General features: G+C 43.0%; 1 protein-coding gene across 2 annotated transcripts in view; it reads right to left on the bottom strand.

Annotated features, from left to right (window-relative positions):
- The window catches only part of COL28A1 (collagen type XXVIII alpha 1 chain), a 195,040-nt gene that overhangs the window by 104,021 nt on the left and 68,230 nt on the right, over positions 1–22,789 (bottom strand). For both annotated transcript variants that reach the window (XM_008261700.4, XM_051852947.2), the window contains exons 14-17: positions 11,374–11,442; positions 8,828–8,896; positions 4,328–4,396; positions 607–675 (exon numbers count right to left, since the gene is read on the bottom strand). In XM_008261700.4, the coding sequence (XP_008259922.3) occupies positions 607–675; positions 4,328–4,396; positions 8,828–8,896; positions 11,374–11,442 (276 nt within the window). The remainder of the gene's footprint in view (positions 1–606; positions 676–4,327; positions 4,397–8,827; positions 8,897–11,373; positions 11,443–22,789) is intronic.

Genomic DNA, 22,789 nt, shown 5'->3' with positions numbered 1-22,789 from the left:
AAATGAATTATATATGTGGCAGGAATTAAAGTACAGGCCTCAGAGTGTATTCAAAACTGATGTTAAGGAGCCCCTGGGGAGGGCATCACGAAGAGTTTGACAGTTACGATCCAGAGCAGCTAAAACTGACACGAGAGAAGCCCAGGTGACTGCTGATCAGGAGCAATGTGGCTGGCAGAGAGCCGTCTCAGCTGTCACTGGTGCACTCTCGAGGACGCACAGTCACAGGGCTGGAGAGAGCTGCTCGCACCTGGGCTGCTCGGGGGCGCGTGCTCTCAGCTGAGTCGTCTCAGAGGAGTATTTTATGCAGCAACAATGACAACTCGTTCTTTGAAACAACTGTAAAATAATAAGCGCCTTGCTTATCCTTAAGGGATAAATAATAGTTCCAATTTAGGACATCATCTGATTCTCAAGTTCATAGAAGAAAATTACCGTCAGGTCACTTTGGAGTCCACTGCTTTAAGTGTTCGGCAGTTGGACTTAACTGTGAGACTGCTGGGGGGCATAAGAATTAGCCAACCAGAGAGACGTCCATTCTATCTGCTCTCTTCCAAATGCATCATCGTTGACCAGAAAACAATTACCCAGAGATATTGAGATTACCTTGGGACCAGGTGAGCCTTGTCCTGGGGGCCCTTGTGGACCTGGTGGACCAATAGGACCTTGAATTCCCTTTGAAATAAAAAACAAATGGCATCAGTAAAATTGAGAAAATATTTAGATAAGAGTAGTTCCCATTTCTCTAAAGTGAAAGGTTAGTCCACACCCCGTCACAGATTACTCATCTCCAACTCACGTCGGAAGAAGCTGCTACGTGAGCTATAATACGCATTCTCCCACTTCTTCCATAGTCAGAGAAACTTCATTAGGCCCACACAGCAGCCTGGAATAAAGATCACATTTTCCAGGCCCGGCTGTAGCCAAGAGTGGACTTGATTCTGCCCCCATGGATGTGAATGGAGTTATGTGTGCCATTTTTGGTTAATGCAAAAGAAGCAAAATCCCTGCTCCTTCCCTTTTCCCATTCCCTGGTGGCTGGAATAAAGGCACGTGGCTACCCTGGATCATGTGGTCAGGATGGGAGAATCACAGTCATGATGAAGCCTCAATCCCTGGTGACACTGATGAATGGAGCGATCATACCAAGCTTGATTTTTAAATAGGAAAAATAAAACTCCCCCCTCCCCGTCAACCCATATCACATCTCCATCATATGCAGGCAAAACTGTATCCTGGTTATGCCAATCGGTATGTGTATCAGGTTATTACCGTGAAGTTTTGTTGTAGGCTCTAAGAAGCAAATAGCTAGCCAGCAGCCACCAAACTCAGACACCTGATTCCCTCCTTCACACTGCGGGGAGAGAAACAAGGAGGGAGATGGGAATTTCTTCTATGGGGAAAGTGGCCTAGACTAGAGTTTCCTTGTAGAGACGAATGGTATTTGGATTGCTTCTCTCCTTACTCTAGTCTCAAAGAGTGATTTCAATGAAACCACTTGAAGACTTTGACTTTGGTCTTCAGGACACAAGACTCATGTCTGGGACAGCTAGATGGCCTTTGGCAGCCAGAACAGGGCTGGGATGGGGTGAGCCCACGCATCCAGGGTTTGTCAGGGCAGAACCACATGAGGTTTCTCATAGAGCAGGTGTATTCCAGGAGCAACTGCAGCTGGCCTGGAGCGACTTTGAACCCAGCGGTGAGAGTGGTTGTAGAGTAACCCCAGAAAAGCAGATGCTGAGAGAGAGAGACACAGCTAGAGCTGGAGGAAGAGAGCCCTTCACCCGTGTGCTAGGGGTATGTTTTGATGTAACCTAACAAACAGAGCATTTTCTCCAGTTAGATGATACAACTGATTGTTCACTTTTAATTTACACGTATGATTCCCCTTCCTCTGGTTGCTAAGACTGAAGCAGCCCAAAGAATTAAGGGAAGCTCGGGTAGCTACACCATAAATACTGAGTTGTTTTAAGAAGCTTTGACTTCTACACTGGTTCACAAATAGCAGACAACAGACAGCCCCCAAGAAACTCACGGGCACATGTGCACGTGCTCATGTCTCATTTCATTCTGTAAAACACCTGAAATGATCAGAGCTATTTTAAACATCGTGCTGGAAAGAAAAGTTCTCTCACAAACAGATGAGTGGGAAATGTCATTTCTATAAGAGAAATGGGAAGATCTAATAACAAAAAGAATTCAGTGGGTGAACACATTAAATTGAGGATGAGAAGAAAATTGAATGGGGAGTTTCTGAATAAAGCTAAGTAATTATTTTCCTATTCAGAACAGCGTCCCTTCACTCTCCTAACCAAGAGGCATCAGTTCTACAAGGTTACATCCACCTCACAGTTCTTCCTTTTGGAAAAAAAAGAAAAGAGGATGAGAAAACAAAAGAAGAAGAGTTTATTTTTTAAGCTAAGGAACCCGTCAAGGGCCAGCATTAAAGGCAAGAGGAAGCCGGGGCTGGGAGGTCCAGAATCCACCGGCCACCTGCACCCTTTCTTTCAACCTCTTCTCGGCCCCAGAGACCCAGGATGTGACAGCCCCATCCAGCCGCGTCTGGGATCAGACCAGAGTCCTGCTAAAGCCAGCAAACAAACCACAGAGCTTGAGAATGCCTGGCAGGAGAGTCAACCCATGATCCCTGAGTAGCTGAAATGTCCAGTCCTAGATTGTTATCTAAATATTTATTTACAGATTTATCTTGGCTGCTTCCGCACTTTAATCCTCCTAATGTAGCACACTAGGACCTCTGCCAAGGGCAAAGAAACGGAACAAGGAGTAACAGCCAACTTCGCTGTGCCTGGGCTAGTGAATAAAGTATAGAGCTCATAACAAACTAGCAGATGGTCTGAAATAAAGTAAAACTTAAGTGTCAACAATGAGATTTGGAATTATCTCATTTTTAAAATTCTTCCTTTCAATTACCTCAGATAAAGGACACATTATTCATTCTCCAGACAAAAGATAATTCAGACCTTAATCATAAATTTTAATCAAACTGATTTGTCATTTTCTAATGAGCAGGATATTCAACATAAATCTAGGTTTGCTGGACACTTAGGTTAAATGAAACTATGTAAAAAGAGCTTGTACACAACAATTAATAGTACTGTACACCACGTCTATTTTATTTAGTTTAACAAAATTGACCAGCTGTTTCAAAAATCGTCAGATTTCGGTCTCGTTCCAGCCACACTTGTCGAGACATCCTCAGAGATCTCAGCTTTCTTCTGTGGTTGGTGTCCACTCAGGGAGGAGGCCCTTTCACTTAAGTGCCCAAAATTAAGTGCCCTTTAAATTCAGATACCTCTGAAGTAGCTGGCCCTTATATTCAATACCCTTTTTAGGTCGGTATGTGGTCAGTGGTGTGGAAAATATTATTCTACGGGCATGGGAGAGAGGAATTTTATCACTCACTGAGCTTCAAGGGGAAATAAACCCCACACAAACCAATAGGTGAAACTATTACTCCCAATGAAGTAGGCAGGCATACAGGTTAAAATTGATAAGGTTTGTGGGCTGGAAGACCACACCTTCACCATGCCCCTGTGTGACCTCATGCCCCTACCTGGCCACACTTGAGCGTCCACTGGTCAATCAGGTTAATTAACCACTCCCCTTTGAAAGAGGATTAAAAGCCTGGGACAGGGTGTGTCTGGCCCTTTCCTTCTTTTTCCTCCCCCGGCCTCTTGCCAATAGGGGGCTGGCTGTAGCCCTGCACCACCTGCCCTAGGCTTCCTGGCCTAGATGCATAACCACGTGGCTGGTTCCTGGTGCTCGGTATGAACTCACTAGAGCTTATTAATATTGGGGGTTTATTAATAAGCATATGGTGATATCATATGACACCCCAAATTCTGATAACGTATGTGGCACCCCAGATGGGACTTCTGGGGAACTATAAAGGGCCACATTCTGATATATTTTTAAAGGGTCACATTCCAATAGCATATGGCACCCCAGATAGGATATCTGGGGAACTTTAGGGGGCTACATTTCATATATGTTTTAGGGGACCCAAATTCTGATATCACCAAGGGAAGCTAAACATAGGAAATATTACCCCAAAACTCTTACCCTGTTAATAGGCAAAGACCCAGAAACATAGAGTTCGTTTTTTAAGTCTTCGGGGGTTCTAAGAACAGAAATCGCATCCTAGGACCATCTGGTCTTCGCCTGCGTTCACCGCTGCAGCTGGACCACCGAATCCACTCAGAGGGGCACGCAGGGCTGGCCTGCAGGCGACACTGCTAAGTGCAGATGGGACCAGAACGTTCTGGTACGTTCTTTCCTGAGGAGAAAGGAAGAGGACGTGAATTACCTGTTCCCCTTGACTTCCAACTCCAGGGATGCCCATCGGTCCTTGGGGTCCCACAGGTCCCAAGTCTCCCTGCACAGAAAATCAGTCAGAAACAGGACAAGAAAACAAAATCTCATTCTTCCACACTCTGCTCACCAGGAATTCCACTACATCAAATCTATATTGATACTATACAAAAATTCAAGGGGAAAAATCACAGAACTTCATTCCTTTTAAGCAGTTTACACTTCAAGTTCGCCAACATAATAAATGACATGTTTTGCTATCTAGTCTATATTGGTGAAGATCTGCATCAGCTTATGTTTATCATTTTTCTCAAAAAATTCCTCTTTTCCATATGTTGTGACATACACACTTCCTTTTAGAATCATGATAGAAATACTCAAAAGTATAAAATGTACTGGGTACAAGAAAACTGAAATTTGAGAGATAAATAGAAGAAAAATATTTTTAAGTTCTCTAAATAACTTTTCCTTTCAAATCTTATGAAAATATATTTTAAAAATTAAGAAATGATCTAAGGTCAATAAACTAATATTAAAGAAATTTACTGTCTCCTTCCAAGAAATAATTTGGGAAAACAGTGAGAATTATGAGTAAGAACAATGCCATTCATTTGTTGTGTCTTTCTACAAATACTGCTGAGTTCCCATTATATGCAGAAATTATTCCAAATACCAGGGCAACAATGGTGACCAAAACAGACCCAACTATCTTCCCTCAATGGAGTTCGCATTGCAGTAGGGGCAATAGAAAATAATACACAGGGCAGATAAGATAAATAGTTTGTTGACTAATGATATGTGCTAAGGAAAAAAATTAATCAATTTGGACAAGGTAGCTCAAGATGGCTTCATTGATAAGAGCGAATGATGCATATTAAAAACCTGGAGGAAAAGTATGGTAGACAGAACAAACAGTCCCCAGAGAAGGCCTGGCACGTTCCAGCAACAGCAAGGAGGCGAAACTCAGTGAGTCCAAGAAGGATGCAGGGGATCAGGCAGAAGGATGACAGGATCATTAAAAAAAAATCAAAGGTTTCTTTACAGGGTGGTGTATACTATTTATTTGTTTGTTTGAAAGTCTTTAGAATAAAAGCCCTGTGAATTCTAAGTAATAAAGTAGCCAAGTTCTGTGTCAAAAGATTCCAACCATTAATCTGAACTTGACGCTATTGCATTTTCTTTCCATGAGATTTATTTTGATCAGGGCTGACGCAAAGCAAAACGCTATGAAGCACATTCCAGGGTGTGTCTTCATGTGGGCTCAATGCACTTTAATAGTACAGAAAGTAGGATCAAGTGATCCCGTTTTGTTCATGAAAACATAGTATTTTTAGCCCAAACATTGGCCTCCTATGGGGCTGGCTGGCTGTTTCTGTAGGTAAAATGTTGCTGGAACCCAGGCGCACCTGTTCATCTATGTAATGCTAGAGGCTGCTTTTGCACTAACCAGTTCCTTTGTTATAAAGGTAACTGTACAAAATGTCTCTTATAAAGAGACCTTATTATGGCCCTCAGGTCAAAAATATTTACTACCCAACTGTTTCAGGAAAAGCTTGCTGATCCCGTGTATTCCAAATACAATTGCTGCTGAAAGAAGCCTGTTTACCCAGGGTGCATTGCCAGCCGTCCTCTCACTTGACCTGTCAGTGGCATTTGATAGGTCGCTCCCTCACCTTCTTGAGAGCTCCCTTGGCTCGGTCTCCGGCCGCTCACTCCCAGTCTCTGCTGCTGCCGCTTCTTTATCTATTTGACCTCTAACGATTGCCGTACACAAAGGACTCACTCCTCCTTCGCTTTTATTCCATCTACTTGTAAACTCACCCAGTCATGGCCTTAAATACCATCTGTACACAGCCGGGCCCTCCACCCCAACCCCCATGGTCTATTTTTGGCATCTCAAATCTAGCCTAGCGCAGACTCAGCTCCGGATATCTCACCCCCACCCCAGCCTTGCTTGTCTTTTAGGCTGCTGCTTCTGGGTAAACCATAACTTCATTCTTCAGAGAAGCTCAGAGACATCCTCTCGACGCACAGCAAATCCTGTCATACCTACCTTCAAAACACGCCCAGGCTCTGAGTGCTTCCCCACGGCCTCTGTCGGTGACACCCTGGCCCAGCCGCCCGTCACCTCTCACCCACCTCCCTTCATCTTGCTCTCTCCGCAGCCGCAGGTGGGGCCTGCACACCCGAGCTGCACGGCTCTCTGCTCAGAACCCTCCATCTCACTCCTAGGAGAGCGGCCGCAGAGATCCTGCACAAGGAGCTGGCGCGGTGGCACAGTGGGCCGAATGGTCCTCGCGCTTTCTCATTTAATCCTCACAGCGACAGTCTGGACCGAGCACCCCCATTTTCCATTTCCACCCCAGGTCACATGACTGTTAGGTGAATTTCAACTCCACTCTGACTCCGGACCCCACTATTCTGCAAATACTCGGTAACACATAAGAGAGAATCCCTTTTGTGCAGTGTTATTTGCAATTAAATATCAGTGTCATAAGTTCTTTGTTTTGTTCTAATTTTATAAATAAATATATTATGTATGTACTTGAGAGCTTTATCATAGGGATGCTTACATTATCACTTGAGTCACAGAGACCAGTCTCTGAATGTACTGTTGTACATCAAAGGAGAGCAAAGGAAGAAAGAGGGGAGGGGGGATTTCACTCGGTAAGGGAACAGCAGACTAAAGCTTTGCTACGTGATAATGTCCTCATATTTCCAAGTGTTTTCTTTGCCTGAGCTCCAGATGGGAAAACACAAATACCATGTCACAGCAACACTGGAAAAAGTTAATTTACTGAACTCGTAAAAGAATGGTTCTCTTGTATTCAGTTCTCACTGCGCCAAAGGAAGAAGGAGCATCTGGCAAATTTTTGGAGTATTTTGGAGCTGCAGTTAGGAACAGAGCTGAGCTATGTCAAAGAAAAAAATTATGTTACATCTTAAAATGTATTTGATTCACTATTTTTTTTTTTTTTTTGACAGGCAGAGTGGACAGTGAGAGAGAGAGACAGAGAGAAAGGTCTTCCTTTTTGCCGTTGGTTCACCCTCCAATGGCCGCCGCGGCTGGCACGCTGCGGCCGGCGCACCACGCTGATCCGATGGCAGGAGCCAGGAGCCAGGTGCTTCTCCTGGTCTCCCATGGGGTGCAGGGCCCAAGCACCTGGGCCATCCTCCACTGCACTCCCTGGCCACAGCAGAGAGCTGGCCTGGAAGAGGAGCAACCGGGACAGAATCCGGCGCCCCAACCGGGACTAGAACCCGGTGTGCCGGCGCCGCTAGGCGGAGGATTAGCCTAGTGAGCCGCGGCGCCGGCCTTGATTCACTATTTATCACTATTTCTGCTATTTAAATAGATAGCCAAAAGAGATATCTACTAATAAATAAGTCATTTAAGACTGAATGCAACACTTGAGCGAATTGTGATTATCAATCATTGTTCTAGTATATCTCCTATGATGATATGCTCAGAGGTTGGCATTCTGACCCCAAACTGACAGGAGGTCTTTGGTCCTGTGTACTTCTTAAGCCACCTCTCCTCTACCCCACCCCGGCAGCTATCACTCCCCTCTGCTCTTTTGGGTCTTCTCAACCTCCAATACCTGCTATCCTAAACCTCACTTGCTTAATGAAAACAAGTAATTAGTGCAAAAGAGAGAAGCAATGCCTGAGAGCCAGGAGCCAGGCGGTGGTGCTGAAATCGCAGCAGACAAGGCTGCTGCACCACTGGGCTGGCCCAAGACAAAACAAGACCTCCCCCGAATCAGGCCTGATCCCAGACAGAAGCAAGCACTGCCCAAGTGCCTCAGAACCATCCCCCTATGCTAGCTAAAATGAAGGAATTTTCCCCAACTTCAGTGTGATATTCATTAGAGCACTCAATCTTAAAATTATCTGTGCTTCCTGACTGCATCCAAACCAGAGCTTCCTTGAATCTTTCTAAAATCACCTAACACAAGCTCAAACTCTGTGAAAAACCTCACCTCCATTCTCTTCCTGACTTCTCTTGGTTTCTCATGGCCTGTGGTCTCCCTCACTGAAATGAATCAGGTAACTGTTGATCAACCATCGGTGCTGTCCTGTGGACGCTAGAGGGCACGAGCACTAGTCTTCTTAAATGAGTGCCCTTAGTTTAATCTCATTTTCAAATAATGCCTTTGGGTGAGAGCCTACGAACAGACATGCACTGCTGTGATGAGGTCAGGTCAGTATTTCTAACAACTATTTTTTAGCCAGGAGTGCATTTGTTTTGCTTTCAAAGCTGCTTTGTTGATGGTAGGAATCATTGGAAGAGAGAACTCAAATAACTGAGACATCAAATATAAATACTGATTACTTCCCAGATCATAATTTGTTCTATATAATTAAAAACCTTGCATAAACTAGATAACTGGATACATATGTGACATGGTTATGTTGTATGTAGTTTAAAAATGTACCCATTTAAAAAAGAGTGTATTGACATTTTTTCTGCACTGTATCCTATGCACAATACCTTGTCCCCTTTGATTGACAGGCCTTGTAATCCAGGTGGGCCGATTGGTCCTTCAGAACCCTTTTCACCCTGAAAGTGAAACATGGGAGGAACATCAGTCCAACAATAACAATCAGGATTTTAAAAGAGTTTACCTTATACTTCATATGAATTATGCTGCAAGCTGATTTTGTAAATCAAACATCTAAATTCTCTGCTCACTACAAACGGGTAATTCTAATGAACTCTAATATTTGCAACTTGCAAAAAAAAATTTGTCCTAATCCTTAAACAGGAAGGAGTCTGTCCACACAAACACACATGCAGCATTGCAGAAGGTAGAAAGGCGCTCAATCCCTGATCTCCACAGAAATTTCTGGAGGGGGAAGAACTCAACATCACATAGTACTACCAACTGGATAAAGCCTCCTTTTCCTTAATATTGCTGAAAATGAATCCATCACACAGGAAATTTTGTCTGTCATGTAAGTATATGAACTAATATTTGCAAGGATTGGATGATTTATTAAATGTTTTATACCTAAATTTATAAAAAGTCATTAAAAATTAGGTTTAAAGAATTCATGGGAAATATTCTTGGCTATGCTTCTGTGTTCACATGACCTAGGTGAATTGTTCTGGTCTTAAAGTAATATCAGTGAAACTGTATCACTTTGTGCCTTGGTAATGAAAAATAAGCCATGTAACTAGTCAGAAATGGCATTCATTTAATGAATTTAATGGAACCAAGAGTAAATCAAATTGCAATTGCAGGAAACCTAGGAGAACATAACTATACGGCTTTCTATATCCATAATTTTTACCACATCATGGCAAATTAGCTACATTATTGCAAATTAGCCACAAGTTACTCATATAGAAAACTCCCATATATTTGACTGATACAGGAATGAAGTCTTCTGACTAATTGGTTCTTCTGATCATTACTACATGTATTTGACCCTTAAGCAACCTAAAGATAAAGTATTATTTTTTTGGTGAGAAATAAGGCAGTGCAGAGCCCTTGGGTTGTGATAGTCAAGAGTGTTTTATTTTATAATACTTCAGATGATATAAAAGTACATTGAAGATGCCACTAAGACATGCCTGGAATATTCTTCATGGTGTTTCACACAACCATTTTTCATTGGCTTCTTTATTTTAAAAAAATCCACAGATTACAAGAGAAATAATTCTCCAGATGGCTTGGGCTGTGCATAAATGGAAATATACCATGTGACAAAAAAAAATTAAGAAATTGAAATGTACTTCCAAATTGTTGACCTCTATCTTTTGATAGTCATACTTTATGAATGGCAAGGTCATTAGTAATGTCTCCTTTATCCAACAAATTATTTCATTATTATAACAAAGTGAAATTTGTTGACAGAGGCCTCTTTTGCAATTCAACACAGCAGTCACCCATAACTTAGTCCGAATGATTTGTTTTCAGCAAATTGCTGGCCCTCTAGTTGAGATTTGGGTTTCTCATAGTAATTGAATATTGATCGTAGCAGGAGATGCTGTGGACAAGATGCAGTTTGAGAGCAGGAGGCCACAGTGGGACAGCCAGGTCCTAGTGACCTCATGGAAGGACGATGTGGATGGTCTTGACCACTTCACAGCAGCACGTGATTGGGCAAGGCATGTGCGCATGCTCACAGGAGGTGCTTGGGAGACAGATTTTAGAAATGAAGAAACAACGCCAAAACCTACCTTTACTCGCTCTGGAATTCTGTTGATGCTGCCCAGAGATTTTTTGGAAAACTATTTCCTATGTGGCCTTTAGCAAATGTGCCAGACACTCTGAGTAAACTGCCTAGACCAGGGGACAGCAAATGCTGACCCACTGGCCAAATCCAGCCCACTGCTGTTTTCTGAAAACTTGATTTTATTGGAACAACCACACTCATTCATCTGTCCATTGTCTGCAGCTGCTTGCCAGCTACCTCAGCAGAGTTAAGCAGTTGCTACGGATACCAAATGACTCACTAAGGCTAAAACATGTGCTCTCTGGCCCTTGGCAGGGAAAAGGTGCCAACCTCTGGTATAGAGGAAACAGCTCTGAGAATCAAGCAGTAGAAGAGTTCAAATTTCCATCTTCCAGGTGGAAGGCAGGTCTTTCATACCTTGTGTTCTGATGGTAAAATTTCCTTTCTTATTACATTGGTGGCAGTACGATTACAAAATAGTTTGTTAGATTAAGTATCTTGTCTCTGTTTCACAAAACAAAACTATGAGGAAAGTCTTTCCATAGCTACACTCCATAGCTTAACTTTCGGGAATACACCTACTGTAGCCTTGATGACTACACACTGAAAGATTTTCCTAATGTTACATATGGAATTTGCATGATGTTGAATTTCATCAATTACTTATTTATAATCACAAATTTCATTGTACTTTCATGGTAAGGGCAATGTGTGCTCCCCTTCATTTCCTAGGGTGAGGACAGGCAGGAAAGCACTCGGCTTTAGTAACTGGCCAGGACAAATGTGTTAGATTTTGAATTCATGAGCATGTGAGGCAAAGACGCTTTTCCTGCTACAGAAGGTAGTGTTTGTTACCTTTGGTCCTGGAAATCCTTCTCCAGGTAAGCCCCTCTCTCCTGGAGCTCCCTCAGGACCACGGGGACCCTGCGTGGGAGAAGAGGAAAGAGAAATAGGCAGAGAAAGACAGAATGGGATGAGAAGAGATGGGGAGGGAGGGGGGAAGAGAGAGGATGGTTACACATCAGTTCACATGGACATGACAATGCACTCATCCTATTTCAGTGTTGAAAATTTTTCTAGTAGGCTCCATACTGATCAATAGAACTGTAGAGTTGTAACAAATAATATGCCCACTGCATGAAATACTCATTCCATTTGACTGCATAAGGCCTTTTAGAATTCTGAAATGAAAGGAAATGGAAGATAAAGTCAGGCTTTAGATAAGAACCAGGAGTTAATCCTCTGAGGAAAAGCTGAAGACCCAGAGTGCCTGGGGGAGGATGCAGAAGGATGCCATAACTTAACAAAATATCAGGGGAGTCCCATGAAGCCATGACTGCATGGCTGCTGCAAAGCAATGAGTACTTCTCACATGCGTTTTAACTTCTGACCTGATAAATTTGGTTTGTAATTTGCATTATTTCTGGAATGGGTTGAACCCACTGACAGTTTTATGTGCAAATTGGATCTCTTGATAGGATCATTAAGGAGAACCATGGTTTTCTCTCTTGATTAAAATTCAGAGGTCCATGTAATACTCCTCAGAAAGCACTAGGAAAGGAGAGAACTTCTCACAAAGAAAACCAACACAGCCCCAGGCTTTGAAGCGAACTAGTAAGAAACATACCAGCTGGAAAAACCCAAGTCCAGAGCCAGATTTTTACAGAAGCCGGGCATTTTCAAAGGCTGCACATTTTCCTTCTTTATGTCCCCTCCCCCTACTTGGCCAGAAGACAAAAAGATAGAAAAAGAACCAGCAAAAGCAAAAATTTAAGAAGCACACCCTGGAGCTTGTACTGTAATGGACCTAAACAAATAATTTGAGTTTGCTTGCTGGGAACTTACACCTATGATGGATCAAAATCTACCACATTTCCCACAAGCTCCAAAGCCAGCACACTGCAGGCTCTGGGTGATCTTGGGCCTGGGATCCAGGGTGATCTAAAAGGTGCTCTCTGCTCAAGCCCGGTAGCAGAAGGAGGATGCAGTATTTTGCTCACCAGTAATGAAGCAGAGTTACAGGTTTGTATTAAAGAAAACTAGCTTTGTGTCAGTGTTTAATTTTTTGCACTATCCTAGTATTGTGTATTTTAAGAAACAGTCTTTAGTATTTATATCTAGTCTTCTTAGCAAAGACTTTAATTACAAGAAAAAAAAAAACAGCTACATCTAATTCAATTTAAATTGCAATGCTTTTGGGAAATCTCACTCTTTACACTCCAAAACCTTAATCAAAGTGCTAATATCCATGACAGCTTACTCTAAAGGCAGAGCAATTCGCTGGGGGAAAAATTGAAAGGAGCATGAAAACTAGATTGCAAACTAAACTGAGAAGTGCCTAACCAACAACACATATTTTAGCAAGGAAAATATTAACCAACTATTCTCCTTCCCTTATGAGATGACAAATTAAAAAAAAAATCACAATTTACATTAAACATATGGAGTCAGGGCCGGCACTGTGGCATAGCAGGTAAAGCTGCTGCCTGCAATGCTGGCATCCCACATGGGCACCATTTCAAGTCCCAGCTGCCTCACTTCAGATCCAGCTCCCCGCAAATGCACCTGGGAAAGCAGTGGAAGATGGCCCACGTGCTTGGGCCCCTGCATATATATGGGAGACCCAGATGGAGCTCCTGGCTCCTGGCTTCTTCCTGGCCCAGCCCTGGCTGTTGCGGTCATTTGTGGAGTGAACCAGTGGATGGAAGATCTCTCTAAATAAAATAAATCTTTTTTTTTTAAAGGGAGTCTTTCTTGAGTCCATATGTTTCATTACTCAACAACTGCTTATCAAACGTCTAGGAGGCAAAGCCACAGACAGACCTGCTGCTTGTATCATGAAGATTACAGTCTCACACGAAAGTGAAAAGCAGATCTTGGTGTCATTCAGACCCAAGTTCAAGTCTAGACTCTGCCACATCTTAGCAGTGTGACCTTAAATAGACGTTCCATTTCTCACAGCCCAGCATCAAACACAAATGGTTAACACAAATGTCACTGTCAGTGTAAGGTTGGCATCACTCAGATCCAAAGCTCTTACCTATGGAGCACTCGGTAATCCTCTGCTAATACTGTCAAAATTACTTGAGCCCCACAATTGTTAAGAACGTCATTTGAAGGAAGTTTATATGAATAAGGCAATCTCAGCGAGAATGGCTTAAACTCAGCGATGCAGAGAGAGGCTTGTTCCACACAATAAACACCACATCTCCCTTCCTCGTCTGCATCTCTCGGATGGATCAGCGCAGGTGAGGAGCAAATGTTGGAGGCGCTCAGGAATCGTGTATTTGAAGCTGCTGAGAGTATTTAATCCTTGCAGGCACTCAGAGGAGTTTAAAAATCAGTAGTCCAAGGTCAAATTACTGCGAACTGTCAAAATAACATTCCACACCAGGTCTTCCAGTTAAACAGCATGGAAGGCAATTATTACCAGAAGAAAAATAGCATACACTTGTGTTAGGTGAACTATACTTTGAATTCATTAGGCAGTACCAAGGGATCGTTTTTAAAAGACAGAAATGCTTCTATAAAAACACTCAGTGCTGGGGCCAGTGCTGTGGTGTAGCTGGTAAAGTCACCACCTGTGGTGCCGGCATCTCAAAGGGGCACCATTTCACTTCCCAGCTAGCTCCCTGCTGATGTCTTCTGAAAAGCAGCAGAGAATGTGCAAGTCCCTGGGCCCTGAACCCACATGGGAGACAGAAGAAGCTCCTGGTTCCGGGCTTCGGACAGGCCCAGCTCTGGCTGTTGTGGCCATTTGGGAAATGAAGCAGCAGATAGAAGATTTTCTAACTCTGCCTTTCAAATAAATAAATAGATAAATAAATAATTTTTTAGGAGAAAACCCTCAGTACCCTTTTTTAAAGGCCATGAGAACCAACTACAACTTTGAATTCTTTGCCATAAAAAATTCTTTGTCATAAAAATTTCTATTTATTTGAATTCTAATAAACTCCTCTTAAAAAAAAAAAGACTATCAGTTAACAGTCTAATCAGTACAAAACCTCATTTGAGAAATTAACAATTAGATAAAATGTAATTTCCCATATTTATCTTTTTTTTTTTTTTTTTTTTTTTTGACAGGCAGAGTTGGACAGTGAGAGAGAGAGAGAGACAGAGGAAGGTCTTCCTTTCTGTTGGTTCAACCTCCTAATGGCTGTTAAGGCTGCCACGCTGCGCCGATCCGAAGCCAGGAGCCAGGTGCTTCTCCTGGACTCCCATGCGGGTGCAGGGCCCAAGCACTTGGGCCATCCTCCACTGCACTCCCTGGCCTCAGCAGAGAGCTGGCCTGGAAGAGGGGCAACTGGGACAGAATTCGGCGCCCCGACCGGGACTAGAACCCGTGTGCCGGCGCCGCAGGCGGAGAGGCTTAGCCTAGTGAGCCGCGGCACCGGCCCTTATTTTCTTAATCTCATTAATGTTAGTAATCCATAAAAGTAGTTTCATTATACATTGTAAGCATTAAGATAAAAATGTGAAAAAAAGGAGAAATTGTCCTTTGTTACCAGTGTCATCTATTTTAACACCAAAGTAATTTTAGTTTTACTTTAGGGGTATTTTTTCCTACTGAGAGTGCCCTCAATAACCTTGCACACACACAAAAATAGATTACCTTCAGGGTCGTAATTCATTTTTCATGAAACAGTTATATCTACCAGATCTACCAAAACTGAGGTAAGATGATATCTGACAGTTCAAAGTTAGGTTTTAGAGCTGGATTATTAATTCAACTTATTAGCAGACTTATATTAGCACAATATTGGGGGGAAAACTGGCACTAAATGTGAAATCACTTTAATTGACTCAGGCAAAGAAAGAAAATAGGGGACTGCATGACACTTAGCAGCAACATTTGGACACATTATTTGAAATCTTTGTCATCTTTTGTTATGATTTTCATTTCCAATTAAATCCTAAAACTTCATAGCATCACTTTGAGAGTGTGGCTTGAAAAGAAAGCAAACAAACAAGAATTTCATATGCTGTCAATATTGTGAAAATTCTCTAGTTACAAACAATTAAGAAAGAAAATATAAAATTTGCCTTAAAATAAACTGTAGGGGCTGGTATTGTAGCATAGAGGTAAACCTATCACCTGCGGAGCTGCCATCCACTATGGTTGCTGGTTCCAAACCCAGATGCTCCACTTCCAGTTCAGCTCCCTGCTAATGTGCCTGGGACAGCAGAAGGTGGCCAAGTGCTTGAGTCCCTGCACATGCATGGGAGACCCAGGCAGAGTTCCTGGCTCCTGGCTTCGTCCTTGACCAGCCCCAGCCATTGCCATCATTTGTGGAGTGAACCAGAGGATGGAAGATTTCTCTCTCCCTCTCTCTCTCTCTTTCCCTCTCTCTCTCTACCACCCTCCCTCCCTCCCCATCTCTCCCTTTCTTTCTAACTCTACCTTCAAATACATTTTTTAAATTATAAAATAAAATAAAAATAAATTGTATAGGTGTAACTAAGCCCAAAGACAGCATAGCAAATCACAGGGTGCAAAAACAAGAGCTGAAAACTTAAGTGTCCTGGGTAGAAAAATGTGTTTGTGTGCTGGAAAGACATGTAGGAAATCCAAGGGATAGACAGTAGCAGACAATTTGGCTCACCCAGTGGAACATGAGAATTAGAGCCGAGATTCCCACAAAAAGCTAGGCACTTCACAGTTACATACACTGAGAAGGCAGAGTAGGAAAAAGCCACCTGACCAACACAACAATATGGATGACAGGAATCTTGCATGCCTTGCCGTGGGCTCTAAATCATCCTGAAAATTCCTAGCATGGCCCTGTGCTGTGAATGGGCTTGTGGCTTTGACTGCCATCACCTAGATGGTCTATGAACATCTTTAGACTTTAATATCAAGGAAATCCCTAGAGAATGTAAGAGACGCAATCCCAAATTCCTCTCAAACACCCTCCACACACAGCACTTGGGATTTTCACCATGAAAGACCTGCTGAAATCAATTCGGATTCTAAAGTATGAAACATTCAAAGAAATAATTCATAATTAATAAAAGTGAGCAAATTGCACCCAGACTTTCAAAAAATAGAGACCCAAAAATATACTATAAATGCTTAATAACTTAAAGAAAAAAAGAAAATATAAGAATCAAAAAATAAAGCTAATAATAGTTTAAAAGGCAGATCAAGAAATAATTTCAAGAATGTTAAGAATAGGGGCCAGTGCTGCAATGCAGTAGGTTAATCCTCCGCCTGTAGCACTGGCATCCCATATAGGGACCGGTTCTAGTCCTGGTTGCTCCTCTTCCCATCCAGTCTCTGCTATGGCCTGGGAAAGCAATGGAAGATGGCCCAAGTGCTTGGGCCCCTGCATACATGTGGGAAACCCAGAAGAAGCTCCTGGCTCCTGGCTTCAGATTGGCACAGTGGCCATTTGGGGAGTAACCGGTGAATGGAGGACCTTTCTCTCTTGTCTCTCCCTCTCACTGTCTGTAACTCTGCCTCTCAAATAATTAAAATCTTTTTTTTTAAATGTTAAAAATATTCTAATATTAAAAATACAATGGAATTAGTTGAAAGCATTTTATCATCAGATCAAGATAAATTTATGGATTATAAGTGAGATGTGAAAAAGTTACCCAAAATGTATCCAAATATAGTAGGATTTCTAACTCAGTAGAGGAAATTAGAAAGGAAAATATTTGAAGAGATAATAGCTAAAAACTTCCAAAATCTGTTCAATTCTTAGGTTCATAAAATGGCAATACAGATGAGAGTATATCAGTTTTTATGTGCATGACTGTACAGAAGAATGGGCATTAAAAAATTGCACAGTCAGCCTAAGTTAAAGGAACAAATTTCTAAGAAATTACAGACTGCAAACAGCTCAAAGGAGCAATGGTTGTCAGTAGAACGTGGAGTTGGTATACAATCCAGATCTCCATACCAGCTTAAATATTCTTAAAGAAAACCAATTACAAAATTGAGCCAAAAACTTGAAGCTTAGTGCTAACATACTTTTACTGGGAACAACTTCTGTGGGCAGCCACAGGCAGTCGCTCCCTTTGTTTACACTTAAACATGGATGGAGACTTCCCAGCACAGACAATTAGACTAAGGAGATTCCGGGAAGAGGCAGGAAGAACCTTATCTCACTGCTAAACCTTTCACAAGAGATGGTATAGATAATCAGTCACACCTGAAACCTGCATTTATCACCTAAGTGTTTTATTGTACCCTTGTAATCAAGAATTAAGAACCTTATCCGGAACTCTCTGTAACCTTAAAAGCCTTTTTGATATGTAAATCTTTTGTGCTCCTTCTTGTAAACAACTGGTCATGTTTAAATACTACTGGATTTGTTGAATAAAGGAGCCTTGATCAGGACTTGTCTTGGCTTCATTCTTTGTGTCCTTGTCCCTGCATTCCCACTCTCTGTTTCAGGAAACCCGGTTCTTTGTGCTGCAGGCCGGCACAAACTTCTTTTCTAAGTTTTCATTTATTTAGTCTCATTCTATTTCAAAGACAGCGAGACAAAGACAGGCACACAGAGAGATCTATGCACTAGTTTACTCCCCAACTCTTCACTACAACCATGGCTGTCAACTGCAAATAGGGACAGTTACAGTTCTCTTTGTTCTTTTTTGTTTCCATGTTTCTCAGTTTATTTTTTGTCTGATTGTACCAGCTAGGACTTCCAGTATGGCACTAAATAATACTGCAGTGAGTGGACCTCCACGTCTCTTCCTGATCTCAGTGGGAAGCTGTGGGGAGCAACTCGGACTAGACTAAGTTACTGGAATTAAGACTTATTCTATGCATCTGCTCTCCCACAATATGGCGCTGGGAGAGAAGAAAACAGCTTCTACACAGCTGCCTCCAGTTCAGCCAATAAACTGTAGGACTTGCTCCTGATTGGAGGAGAGCAGCGTACTCGGCGTGTGGGCAGCCGAGTTAGGATTGGCAGAGGAGGACTATAAAGGAGGAGAGAGACGGCATGCACCAGGAACATCTAAGGGAACACCTGTGCAGCCCCCGAGAGAGCCGGCCGGCGGTGTGCTGCTCCCCTGCGGAAGTGGGGAAAGTGGCTAGGGGGAACCGCCCTTCCACGGAGGTGGAAGGGACAGTAGCCAACCCGGGAAGAACCAGCAGCAAACCCGGGGAGGGCCGAGCAGACGAAAGAACAGCGCAGGGTCCTGTGTCGTTCCTCCACGAAGACGGGGAGCGACATAATGGTGCCGTGACTCGGATATGAAGCCTAGGCAGGGTTTAGTGTCGTTCCTCCATGAAGAGGGGGAGCGACATAATGGTGCCGTGACTCGGATAGAAAACTTAGGAGGGAAGAAACGGGAAGAAATGGGAAAATATCGGAGAGAGAGACTAGCAAACAGCCTAGGGAAAAGCCGGACGAAAAAGGTGCCGGAAGAAGCTATTGAAAGCCTAGGCATAGACTCGGATACGGACTATGGGGGGAAGCTGGGAGAAATCTCTAAGGTCGAAAGCAAAAGTGAAAGTTAGAACAAACAGACTTGGATACGGACTGTGGGGAGAGGCCAGGAGAAATGAGGGAGGAGTATTGTTGGAGGAAAGCTTGGGGAAACATACCGGGTAGAGAAAAATGTTAGGGAAATTGAAGCCGTGGGGGGCAGGCCGAGGCGGAGACGAAAGCCACTTTGGGATTCTCAAGTTAGCCCGGGAATGGGGGGCGAAGAGTTGAAACCAGAAGCGGAAACGTAAGCCAGGTTGGGATCCGTCTGATTAGCCCGGGGAGCAGAGGACGGGAAGCCAGATCGTGGGGCGGAAACGTGAGCTGGGTTGAATTCGCCAGGTTAGCCCGGGGAACTTAGATTGAATACTAGTGGCGGAGACGTGAGCTGGCGCTGTGTGACTCACGGAGGCTGCCGCGCGCAGAGAGAGCGTGCGGGGCACAAGTAGATAGGGAACGCTGGGCTAGTGCGAGACCGCAGAGTGTGCGCGCGAAGCCGAGCTGCGCAGAGCCGCGAAGCCGCGCAGATAAGAGAAGCGGGCTGAAGCGGCTCAGCCGGGAAGCCGCCGAGAAGCAGCCTCGGGGCGGGCGCCGGGAAGCCGCAGGGATAAGAGAAACAGAAGTTTAGAAGTAAAATGAGAGAAATAGGAATGCTGGTAGATAGAAGTAAAATAGGAGAAATAGGAATGCCCGGAGATAGAGAAACAGAAAAATAAGGCCTCCCAACAACACAGCAATGAGAGAGCTTGGATTCGGTCTGCCTGATTAGTGAGGCGATGAGCACCTGCGGGCGGCTAGCAGCTTATGCGCCGCAGGTCACCGAAGACAGGCACGTTATCAACACCAATAAGTCACCCCACAACATGGCAATGAGAGAGCTTGGATTCGGTCTGCCTGATTAGGGCAGTAAGCACCAGCAAGCAGCTCGACCAGAGTATGAGCTGCAGGTCACCGAAGATAGGCACGAATCAACACCAATAAGCCTCCCCACAATATGGCGCTGAGAAGGCTTGGATTCGGTTTGCCTGATTGCTAGGTTTTGTAAGCACCTGCAGGCAGAGCAGAGCATGCACTGCAGGGCACCGAACACAGGCACGCATCAGCGCCTAAAAACCTCCTCACAACATGGCGAAGAGAGGACCCGGATTCGGTTTGCCTGATTGATAGGACTTGTAAGAACCTGTGGCAACTCTAGCAAGTAGAGCAGAGTGTGTGCCGCGGGACACCGAAGACAGGCGCGTATCAACGCCAAAAAATAAAAAGAAAGGGGGATCTGTGGGGAGCAACTCGGACTAGACTAAGTTACTGGAATTAAGACTTATTCTATGCATCTGCTCTCCCACAATATGGCGCTGGGAGAGAAGAAAACAGCTTCTACACAGCTGCCTCCAGTTCAGCCAATAAACTGTAGGACTTGCTCCTGATTGGAGGAGAGCAGTGTACTCGGCGTGTGGGCAGCCGAGTTAGGATTGGCAGAGGAGGACTATAAAGGAGGAGAGAGACGGCATGCACCAGGAACATCTAAGGGGAACATCTAAGGGAACACCTGTGCAGCCCCCGAGAGAGCCGGCCGGCGGTGTGCTGCTCCCCTGCGGAAGTGGGGAAAGTGGCCAGGGGGAACCGCCCTTCCACGGAGGTGGAAGGGACAGTAGCCAACCCGGGAAGAACCAGCAGCAAACCCGGGGAGGGCCGAGCAGACGAAAGAACAGCGCAGGGTCCTGTGTCGTTCCTCCACGAAGAGGGGGAGCGACAGAAGCACCCAATCTTTCTACGCTAGGTATATTAACTGTAGGTTTTGGGTAGAAGTTGAGAAAGTTTCCCTCTATTTCTAGTTTTTTGGGAGTTTTAATCAGGCTCATAAGAGTTTTGAATTTTGTCAAATGCTTTTCTGTGTCTTTTGATTTGATCATGAGATATTTCTCCTTTAGCCTATTAATATCATGTGTTATATTCATTCTCAATTATTAAACAAACCTTACATCCATAGAATATGTCCCATTTCATTCTTTAGTATAATTCTTTTTTATGTATTTCTGAACTACATTGTCAATGTTTTATTATGGATTTTGGTATCTTCATTCACAGAGAATATTGGTTTGTAATTTTCTTCTGATATATTGTTACAATTTTGTTTGGTATCAGGGAAACATTTGGCTCATCAAATAAATTGGTTAATGTTCCTTCCTCTTCAATTTTTTGGAAGAGACTATGAAAAGTTTATTCAGAATTTTTTATGATTTTTAAAGAAAATCTAAAGCAAGGGTTGCAAATCTACCAACTAAATTTTTCTTCCCAGAGGTATACTAAATAATCCTCTCTATATTTCTCAATATGCTTAAAGTATTTCAATAGTTAAAAATAAAAATGTTGGGGGGGGAAGCCATTGTAACACATGAGTCGTACTTTGGAAATTTATATTCATTAAATAAAAGATTAAAAAATAAATAAATAAAAAATAAATAAATAAATAAAAATGTGATAAGAATTAGAATGAATAAGTAAAACTCATTAAATTTATTGCTGAGTTTGGAATAATAGTAGCAACGAATAAAGCTATTTGAAGAAAATACCATTAATATCAACTTATACTAAATTTATACTGTTCTCTTCATAGTTTCTGAACTCTAATTCAGTATTTCCAGTTCTGAAAATCAAAGAGTCGGGAAGAACCCAGTATTTTAATTTTATAAAGGTGAGTTACGGATGTCCCAGTACTTTGACATTCTTCTTAGGGAAGTGGAGTCTTTTTCCACTCCACTCAGTGGCTGGTCCGATACTTACTTTAGCCAAGTGCACTGCAGAAACTGGGCCAGGGCTTACAAAATGAGTGGTTTCTGGAAACCTCCTGCTTGCATCTAAGCTTCCACGTAAGGGAGCCCGGCAGCCACATGCAGAGGCTCAGGTGGAGGAGAGCGGAGGGGCCTGGGCAGCAGCTCCAGCTGAGCTCTCAGACAACCACCAGCAGCCGACTGTCAGTCATCTAAGTGTGGCCACGTTTAACATTCCCGCCATTCTGGGACTCCAGTCAAGTTCACATGATGTAGGACTCCCCAGCTGCCCCACAGAATCATGAGAAACTACAAGTCACTGTTCGAAGACATCAGGTTCTGAGCTTGTTGTTAAGCAGGTATATAAGACTCGAAGAAGGTAGGTTCAAAAGCACTATGTAGCTAACAGAAACAGAATGGATCACTGATCTCTAAATGATTAGACCTAAATGATTAGGTATCATCCATATGATGTTCTGGTTTTTAACATTCAGGCGTTAGTGAAAGCCCAGTGCTTTAACAATAAGCTGCCATTTCATTTGTACTTTACAAAACGGAAACACGTTTCTGTTAATATTTACATGTGAGTAACCATGCAATGCCAAAACCAAGTTGGGAGGCCAACTGTCTACAGTCAGTTGTTTTTACTCATACTTTGGTGAGCCAACAGCTGTTCTAACCTAGAAAACAGTAAGTTGAAAAGTTAAGATTCTTATAATACCATAGTTATCATGTTTTATTCAAGATTTCTCCAGATCTCTTTTGATAGAAAAATATTTTCCTCTCCAAAAACATTAAACTTCAAAACTACTTAGCCAGACACTCAATAACTTTTTTTTTCTTTCTACCATCATCAATCCTAGCCTTGGAGGTACTTATAGGTTAGATAATGAACAAGGTCCTCATTCTCTGTGTTTTTTTTTTTCTCTATGATTACAGGAAAGTCAATTATAAAGTATAGATATTAGGCCTGAATCCAGATCTTTTATCTCCTAGGAAATGTTAACAAATGAGAACCCTTTCTTCTTGGACAAGCTGATTAATCTTGTAAGAAATTAC

The sequence above is a fragment of the Oryctolagus cuniculus genome, chromosome 16 (assembly GCF_964237555.1).
Source record: "Oryctolagus cuniculus chromosome 16, mOryCun1.1, whole genome shotgun sequence".
In the NCBI taxonomy this organism is placed as follows: Eukaryota; Metazoa; Chordata; class Mammalia; order Lagomorpha; family Leporidae; genus Oryctolagus; species Oryctolagus cuniculus.
Note: the sequence above shows the minus strand (reverse complement) of the source record. Positions and strands in the feature narration are given on the sequence as shown.